This window comes from Papilio polytes, unplaced genomic scaffold, assembly GCF_000836215.1.
Source record: "Papilio polytes unplaced genomic scaffold, Ppol_1.0 DF821289.1, whole genome shotgun sequence".
Lineage (NCBI taxonomy): Eukaryota > Metazoa > Arthropoda > Insecta > Lepidoptera > Papilionidae > Papilio > Papilio polytes.
The window spans coordinates 5940-16183 of NW_013527915.1; the positions used below are offsets into that span (position 1 = coordinate 5940).

A 10244-nucleotide genomic window follows, 5' to 3' on the forward strand; every position below is an offset into this window, starting at 1 on the left:
CGCTAGTGCAGCTAACGCCAGCAACGCTAGAGTACCTCCAGATGCACCTAATGCCCAAGCACCCACGTGACCTGCGACATAACAAACGTTACAATTACACGAAACTTAAATGAATTAAATCCTTAGAGGACTTCTATTGATCCTTTAGAAGGTTTCCGAAGTTGGTTTCATTGTTTTATATTACTCCAAACAGCATAAAACATAAATTGCAGCCTTAAACTTTCCTAATCGTTTGCTGTCATAAATGCGCGCCCGAGTAGATTCAATCGAAGGCTTAAGCTTGGACTTTAGTAAGAGTTTGTAACTCAAACAGAACTTGATTAACTCTGGGCGAGCTATTAAGATCCGTCCAGTTTCCAAAGTGTAACAGTAATAAATAACTATTGCAGTAATTAGAATAAATTCGATCGTTGTTTGACAAACAACTTTGACAAAAAACTGACTAAGTATTATCCAAATGTGAACCAATTATATAGAATTACTCAACAGTCAAAATTCAATAATTATAGTAATTATTTTTATTTGTTAATAACGACTTGACAAATAGATAAATATTCTATGGTTAAAAATACAAAGCATATTATAACCTCAACAAAATTATAAACGAATCTCCAGTTTATTAACTGCATATTTTATACAGTTAATAAAAATGTTTACGAGCAAGACGAGTGAGAGGTTACGATGACTGGATTGAGCCGTTCCACAAAATTAATTGAATAACCTTATTATCTATGAGACAGCGGTCGTCGGTCCGTGGACATAGAGCCGCTAGATAAGACAAATAAATTACAACCACGGGTATGTCTAAACACATGAGACGGTCATTCAATTAGAAGAGCACAGATAACGTTTACCCGTTTCAATGCTTTTTCGCTTTATATACTCTTTTACAAAATAAATAAATTAAATAGGTATGAATTTGTATTGCAGTTTGGGCGTCGTAGAAGTCTCGCCCAGTGCGTTGGTAATGCAAAAAGCAAACCTATCTGTTGTAGTTGTATAGTGAAATCCTATCAAGTTTACTTTTAGGATACCTTTTATTCTTTGTCTAAAATTGACTGTATTTATTGAATCCGTAAAAATTGAGATTTGTGCCCCTTTTATGGGGACCTACAGCCCTAATAAAGTCTATAAAAGGGATTGATAGACATATTGGAAGCTATAAAAACAGTTTATGATATAATAGAAAATATTTTTGGTGTAGATACATCACTCCTTTAGAGTCAACGGCTCAATTGTGATTTTTATGAAAATAAGTAAAGGTTTTTAAATTTCATAACCTAAAACTTTTCTCTTATGTACAGACAATAATACTACTACTGTCTGTTAGTTGTGGAATTTGACGATAAGAAATATTTCGTTTCAATTTTAGCTTATATTCTTATCACATATCAGTGGTTTTTCATAAGAGCACAATACAAAGAATGTTTGCGGACAGTTGAAGCATTAAATAGACGGAGGGTTACAAAGCATTCGGAGCCCGTAATCCCTTCTTTTCAAACTGAAAATCCGTATAATTTTCCTTACTTTCAAATAAGACATATAATGTTAAAATATAAACTTATGGAACTTTAGATTTTCAAATTCTTGCAAAATAAAATTAATAGACGAAACAATGTTAATATCAATCGAGAAGTTTTTTTTACAAATGTTAAGGTTAAGTGGCTATCAAAGAATACTATTTATTTGCTATGTTAATTATGTAGTAAAATAGACTTTGTGTAAGAAATGTGATCCCGTAACTTCACGATGTAGAAAGCGTGTTTTCGAGCGGTGAGCACGAATGCCTAAATCTTTTTGCGAATAAATTGAATTAGATTTGGTCTAATTCAATCTGAAACATCGATACAATTTATTTTGGTATTTCCGAAAGAATTCCCCCTCGGGAATAATAAAATACTATAATACGTTATTTATTTATAGATTTTTAGCCACTAACTTTTATACAGATATTAGGTGCTAATTTACCAAATAAAATCAATAAGAAATAAGATTTTATAATTTAGATAAAAAGAAATAGTTTTATTTTCGTAAATTAAATTTAAATTCTAAAAAGAGCTAACTTAAAGACATCTAGTTAAAAGTTATCCTTAACGTGACAAATGAAAACAATGACATAATTCCATCCGAAGTTATTATCCGAGATTTGTGTTTGATATTAAATTAAGATATTTTATTGCGACATGTAGCCACATATCAAAGAAAATGGTATAAAACTTAATATGTCATGACCTACTTTTCGAATTTAAATTGTAATTCTAATAATTAAAAAATATCACAACACAAAGCGGTAGCTAAAACGTAATTCATGTTGCAATAAATTTTGTCGCAATAGTTCACTAAAACAAATCATAACAAAAAATAAATAGGAGGATAGAAAATTTTATTAAAATATTTCTTCGGTAAATCCGATTTCGTTTTATATTTAGTTCTTATTTTTAACAGACTAGTAACTAGCAAATAGTAACTAGTTAATTCAATTTTAAAATCGAAAAGTTTTGTTTTTTTAATCACTAATGTAGTTATTCCTCTTCCATGTAGAAAACTTGTCAACTTTATTAAAATTTTACGAGTACCTATCCATGATGATATCAACGGACATCAAAAATTATAAAGCCGTGCTGTACATTTTATAGTATCGTAAATTCTGCCATCAAACGACACGCTCACCCTTTCAAGATTTTACAATTTGTCAGATGTAACGTTAAAAGACATAATGTAATAGATTTTTTTACAGCATAATATGCAATGTTAACAGATTTACGTCATTACTTATTTTTAGTCTTAGTTAAACTAAGTTTTCCAAATATGGATTAAATTAATAAACCATAGTCCGAATAAAAACTATATTCCGACTATTTAATTCGTAAAATAACTTTGAGAAGCCTTCTCATTTATACTGACTTGGTAACACACTATGGAATCTTGTATATTTATCCTCCTGTTTTTCAAAGTATGTTTCTTTTAAAACTTAGTGTTTTAAAAGTACTTCTGTAAAATAAATAAGGATTGTAAGCAATCCCCTAAGGAACAGAATGTAAAGAAATGTCCCTTTTAAAAGAATATATCTCAATGTAAAAAGACAACTGCGAGCTTGTTTTACGATTAGTAGTAAAGAGAAAGCTAAGTGTAGTCTGAAACGTAACTCTTGTGTGGTGTAGAGCGCCGCGGGAGTCGCGTGCGATGCCCTCATGACGTCCACACGACCCTCTCCACTCGGCCTTGCGGTTAATGTCGACCCCGACTGCACACTATTAGTTTTTTACCACAACAGCGAACAAAATCACCGACCTTAAGTAATGGACCGCACATGTAAGCTATTAAGGCTAAAGCGAAAACGCCACTCACGATCGCTGTGGGTATTTTGCGCGTACCCTTGATGTGTATTAACATAATAATGTTATACTTACTGACGCACTTTTCTCCCTTAAACCCGCACGGCGGCTCCGAGAGAGGCACCCGGCCGCCCGGCCATCTCATTTCCCGCATGAATCTCAATTCCTGTACACAATTGTGTAAATAGTAAATATTGACATGTGGAAATGTAAAAAAAATATTTATTTAACCAACATTTTCTATCAGAGTTTTGTATAAACACAGTAGAAACAAATAACAATTACTCTAAAACAGTGTTACCGTCTACTTCTATTTTCTTAATAAAGTGTTGTTTTCAAATAAATATTGCAGTATTTATTAAAATTAATCAATAAATTAATTAAACCAATTTTAGTTTAATAAAATGAATGAGTTCTTTTGAACTTTTTTCAATGTATACCCACTGGGTAAGAGGAACCCCATTCTATATTTGAAATTCAAAGAATTTTCTAGAAAGGAATGTTACCCTCTTTAAAAGTTTTCCGTCTATTTTATTATTAAAACTAATATTAGATTTCGGTACGTTTCGGACACGATATTTGAATATCTAGAGAAATGCTGTGATGTTTTAAATATAACAAGCAATTTGTTTCCAAACTCTCTTTGTATGACAATTTATACAAACTCATTTTTTCATCTTCGAATGTAAATAAGATGTCCCACAAAATAAATTATAATTAATGTATCGCGTTGACATCTATATTTTGTTACGTAAATAGGGAATGTTATCGTTATTTACAAATAACGAGTCAATTTTCTTGGCAGTTAGTTGACAGCTAGGCCGAATAATTCAAGTGAAATATTTTGTAGAGGTATTTAAATTAATGCCAGATTGGATACACGACTGAGCCACTGCAGCAGGATTGTGTTTGGTTTATTTATAAATTAGTAAATATTTGCAACATCTACGACTGATCTGTTAAGAGGATAAACTCATATAAAGTTGGCGTTAACTTCGTAAATATTGATGCGAGTCGAGTTGATGCAACTGTGTTTAGATTTTCATTGCCTTTGTTCCCAAATTCGCATTTGTATACCAAAATACAGTACGGAAAGTACGGCGTTTAAAAGAAAAACACTGTATGCAAAATATAAAATGCATATTTTAAATCACAAAATTTTCTAGAAAGATCTCGAATTTGTTTATTAAATCTACACATACTACGCTGGTTTAGCGACCCATAGTGTGTCCCGTTCTCCGAGAGATTACTATAAAAGCTTAAATTAAGTTTATATTTATTGTATTCCCTTGTACTATAATTGAAGCTACAAATTAAAAAACAATATTTATATAATTACCGGTGCGTTCTTGTGCATGACTGCAAGCGGGTAGAGTCCTGGAGGTCTGTCGGGGTCCATTGATAACAAAGTGTAGTTACCCTCCGCGTCACCGTTCTCATCCATATGCACCCAATATCTAACCAACAAAATAAATGAAGATTTAGGTAAAGTTCCAACTACACTATGCGGGACTGCCTTTACAAAAAGCATAACAATATCATAAGTGGAACTGCAAAGTATCACATTTTGTTATGCTTAGATAGATAATAAATGATTGCAGATGTGTTTGTAAAATATATGTTATTTCTTAATTTAAATATAATATGATTCAGAAATGTACATTTGTATAAGAATATAAACAGTATAAAGTGCTGTCAGTCTAATTTTGGATCAGTTAGAATAAACAAGACCGTATGTAACAAAGTTTGTGACACAAAGCCCGTCGGCGATAAAAGACAAAGAACATCTATTGAAGTTGTGGTTACAATGGGATATGTCGTAAATTTCATACACAGAAGTTTGGTTAAACAAATATGAATTATGGGTTATTTCGTTTTAGTAATATAAGTGAATGTTTAACTAGAAATAAAGGATACAGTTGATGTTTACGTTGTTTTTCGCCTTTATTTTGTTCAGTAGTATAATGTTCCTTAGTGTCGCAAAGTTAAAGGAATTTTCTCTCAAAAAAAAAAGTTTTGTTTAGTTCCAGAAAAATCGTAACATATCCACTGACATCAGATAGTTAATAATAGAACAGAATAACTATAAAAGCTATTAGTGTAACGTCTGGAGAAATAGCACGCGGCGCGGACAATGCCCGGAAGACTTTTTTTTAAACAATTTTGCATGCCGGCTGCATCACAAGTACGACGGAGCAATGTCCAAAATGTGTTCGTAGCATAGTTTTATTGTACGCAGTCAGCATACACAATTACAAAGTACACGTATTACGTAGCAACACTGAGACAATTGCGATAGTTCACAAGTTGTGTTTATATCCAACACCGTCTACAATTTCTTTTTATTGGTCCTTCGAGCAGATAGCGTCATAACCTACGATATTAAACTAACTGGTCTTATTGTTCCGGTCCAAAGATTATCTGATTTAGCTAATTTCACGATTCGGTGAATCCAAGTATTAGACAAGATTAAGTAAACAGAAACATTGTTACTTTTGTATTCATTCCAGACATTTCTGTCGAAAAACCTTTGTTCTCGAGCATTCTAATAAAGTGTTTGTAACTAAAAATAGTTTCTACAGATAATTTTACAGGTAAATAGGACATGGATCAACTTACCCCATGACGCTGCGATAAGTGGTGTTCCTGATGTACTGAACCAGAGCCCTGCCGTCGCGCGGGTCTTCTCCTATGCTGAGAGCGGTGGCGAGTGCCCGCGCGTATACCCACACCGCGTCATGGAGCCACGCTGCTTCTACGCGGATCTGTTGTTATCACATTTATTTCAATAATATAAGATATACTGCGCACTGAACGTGTTGAAAAGAACGTTTCTACTTAAATGAAAATGTTCGTTAATAGTTCATCCCTAACCATATAAGTTTTACAACAACGAAAATACGGTTAGAACATAGATGCAAAAATAGTAGGATGCAAAAACTAGTGGAGTTTTATCTAAAAAAGTGCAAGCGAGCAGAATATGTAAAGTACGAATTACTGCAGTTTTATGCAGCGTACGACTTTTAGTTTCATTAAAAAGAGTTTGGTAAACATTTTCGTCATAAATACATAGTTGTAGGCAAAAGACCATGTTTTTCTTATATTAAGCATAGATTTGCCAAAGATAAGATTTTTGCAAAACACAAATCAAAGAAAAATTCTATAGATCTGTAAAAACTTTAAGAAAACAAGTAGTGTTGTAATATGGCGGATAACATTACGCTACAAGCGGTTGTTGAACAAAGAGGACGTACAAAGAATGTGATTATGCGCATACGTATCGGCTAGTTGCGAGCGTATTGCCAATATTGCTTTTTACATACTTAGACCTTTTTTAATCTTATAAACATGTTTCGCTTCAAAATATAACGTCCCTTTTTATTACAATCAAAACAGCGTCGTTTGCGATTTTTTAAGAGTTTATAAAATTATATCAGAAATTATCTTGTTTGTAATTAAATAATCTAAGATACTATATACTGTGTTAAGAAAACTTACCACTTTCCCACCTCCTAACTTGAGTAATGGATTGGTGAAATTGAACGGTGGCAGTTGGAGTCTAGTATTAACTTCCCTCGCGAAAACTGGGTACGACGGCGATGGGGACGGTGCCACGGCGAGGTATGAACGAAACGCATGAAGAGTTCTTGAAGAGGGTTCGTTACGTAAAGGCCCTGATAGATAGCGGGTTGCTTCTTCAACTTCGTATTTGTCCACATCCACGCCGATTGCCGCGTACTCGCCTGTCAACAGTCTACTTTATATCACTATGTAAGCTTGGTAGCCATACTTTATGGTTAATTAAAGGTATGGAAATAAATTGGCTTTGCACATTGGATCGAACATCAGTATAGTGTAACCATAAATTTCATCATTCGTAAGTATTTATGCATAACTAATTTATGAGCGTCAAATAGTATTTTCCCGGAATCGTCGTCTATGGTTTTATTGGAAAAGATCTTGGCTACCGGATGGTTTAGCTTATTTAAATTAGAAATAGGTTAACCAATTATTTTTAAAACCTCTGCATAATTGTTTTTTATTGTCATGTCTTTGCACTCTACAAGATATTCAAGGTCTCGGATATAAAAGGATAACATTATCATTGTTTGTGTTTAAATAGATTTAGACAGTGTAAGATTTGACTGATTAAGGAGATTTAAAGATTTAACATCAGCATTGCGTATTTTAAAATACGCAACGTTAACTGTATAATTTATTAACGCATAAGTGGTAGGTACATTCCTATTCTTACCCTGAACGTTTTACATATAATATTGATTACAAAAATATATTCATATTAAAAAAAACTGAGACAGAATCCCTGAATAAAAAAGTACAAAATATTTGTATATTTTGTATCAAAAAGTTAAAACAGGTCGAATCTGACAGTATATTATGAGATATAATTTTGTACATAATAAAACGCATCCTGAATGTGCATTCTTCAATCGCCACCGGATTTACAAAAGTTAGTCATCCATAAATGATTTTGTAACACTTTTAATAAAATATTTTTATAGCCATATTCAATCTTACTATCTTATTTATATTATAGAAGCGAAAGACTAGATGGATGGATGGATGTTTGTTAGAGTTTGTTTGTTTGTTTTAAATTCCACGCGGACGGAGTGGCGGGCGAAAGCTAGTTATAAATATTTACAATGTGAAAAATACAGCAGTGTTACAATTCACAGCATGTTCATCCCCGGCATATAATATATCACATGGTATTTCGTAAGACCGTATTGTATATCAACAATTCATCGCACTGTATTGCTTCGGATATGCACTACTTTTCATTCATAACACCATCTGCTATTGTTTGTCGCACTTTAAATGCCTTTATTTTATAACCTGTTGACATAAAGGTACGACTTTTCGATCAAATATAGTCTAGTCTTTTACAAATATGAAGTAGGGAATATTATTTAGTATGCATTTACATCTAAAAAATATTCTAACCGCTTGTCATTTGTTTTTAATCAAGATTAAAAGCAAAAAAACTAAAGAGCATTTTAGAGATAGAGTTAAAATACTTTACTCACCTGAATCCAGTAATTTAAAAGAGTCCAGAGCCAGCATGAGTCCAATGTGATCGTGGTAGAGACCCACGGACACGTAAACTGAAAAAATTATGTGTTCTTGAATCATATAAGAAATATACTTTATTAATTAAGACATTATTGATCAAAAGTTATTTTATAAATTAAACTGTAAAATTTTTTAACCAATTAACCTTTATTACCAAAAAAAAACATCATTAACAAAAAAATTAAAACTGGTTCTTTTTACGAAAAGTAGCTTTAAGATGTATATTTACTACAACACCGAAATGCAGCAATCTCTTCCTCAATTGAAAGGTTAACTATCAGTTTTAATATAATTTATTAATTTAAACTAATTGCAAAATGATGTTAACGAAAGTTGTTCTGAACTTTCAATATTAACTGCTTGTGAAGATTATGCCAACATTAAAAAGAATGTTAACCTTTTTTTCTCGTTTAAAGTAACTTATTTGCGTCACTTACTTCTTGTGGTTTTGTATGTTTCTCTAACTACGTCTATGAAAGGATTTCGGGTCACATTTTCTTTTATATTTTCATAGAAGTACGGCTGATTGTAAGCTCTGGCCGATAGTACTGTTATCTGCCTATCCTTAGCTGCCTTTATGATAGCCTTTGCTAGCCGAGTGTAGTCGTGGTTCGGCGCACATAGGTACACCACACAAATCTGCAAAAATTACACAAATTATTATAATATATTGACAAACACGTTAAATGTAACAGGAAATGATGAGCCTGATCATTCACGCAGTTCGTTCACTGCTTCATTCACAGTTATGAAACGGTATCTAAGTGAGTCTGTTAATGGTCTAATAAAGATGTTTAATAAAATGTTTTACATGCATGAATTGGAAGTGCGTGAGGGCTGCAACAACAGCACGCGAGATGTCGATGTCGGATGGCCGGGTGCGAGCGAACGTCGCATAGTCCCGCTTGTGGGTGAAGCTGGCCACGTCGCGGCAGAACTGCAAATACACTTCAGTTGTAAGAAAAGCTCACAAATACATCAATAATGAAATACTTTATAATAATAATTATGAATAACATCTTAGGAAAGCCGCATGCTTAAGAACCATCTACATATCTGGTTAAAGGATACGAAATTTGGACGGATTGAAAAACACCAATTTGGTGGACTTCTGTTCATGCCTTGCAGTCGAAATAATTGACGTTGTGTAGATGTATACAATATAAGAAAAACAAAGGAAAAGTGAAGGAGGTTAAAATTTGCATAAGCCTTGTGTGTCTTGAAAATGTTGGATAAGACTGACACAAGCAATTTACTTCACTGCCTTGATCAAGCTAAGGATGAATTAATGTTAAATCATTCATTGAACCGTCTGCATTGCGTGTATTGATATTAATAAGTAATCTAGTGAAATATAAGCTTGAATACTGTATTAAGAGGTAATGAGCAAATTGGAAAATCTTTCCAAGTTAATTTATCAATCTAAACTTCCTCTTATTATACTTATTAAAAATTACACAATGGCTATATAGGCTTAGCTTAGATATAATTATGATAATGCATATAAAACGTATATGTAGTAATGTATCAGATCTCTTGTCTCTGTGACGTGAATTGCGCAATATATTAAACGTACGTGCGACTTATTACTTATGCATACCAGTACAAGAGCTTGTTAATCTCTTACATTTCATATGAAAAAAAAATACAAATCAAAATCTTTTAAGTTTTAAAAAAGTTAATTAGACAGACACTATGACTGTATATATATATAAGTTTCAGCTTACCTGTCGAATACATTATGGGAAAGACTGGGCATTTAAAAATAATGTTTTGTAAATCATCAGCTTAATTTAATGTACAAAAACTCCACTT

At 32.6% G+C, this 10244-nt stretch overlaps 1 protein-coding gene across 1 annotated transcript in view; it reads right to left on the reverse strand.

The window, feature by feature from the left end:
* LOC106109071 (guanylate cyclase 32E) overlaps positions 1 to 10244 on the reverse strand; it is a gene marked incomplete at its 3' end in the record, with an annotated part of 29882 nt that overhangs the window by 5933 nt on the left and 13705 nt on the right. Inside the window, exons 5-12 of the mRNA XM_013290471.1 lie at positions 9241 to 9366; positions 8867 to 9068; positions 8384 to 8461; positions 6834 to 7078; positions 5955 to 6100; positions 4675 to 4792; positions 3411 to 3501; positions 4 to 71 (exon numbers count right to left, since the gene is read on the reverse strand). Coding sequence (XP_013145925.1) covers positions 4 to 71; positions 3411 to 3501; positions 4675 to 4792; positions 5955 to 6100; positions 6834 to 7078; positions 8384 to 8461; positions 8867 to 9068; positions 9241 to 9366 — 1074 coding nt within the window. The remainder of the gene's footprint in view (positions 1 to 3; positions 72 to 3410; positions 3502 to 4674; positions 4793 to 5954; positions 6101 to 6833; positions 7079 to 8383; positions 8462 to 8866; positions 9069 to 9240; positions 9367 to 10244) is intronic.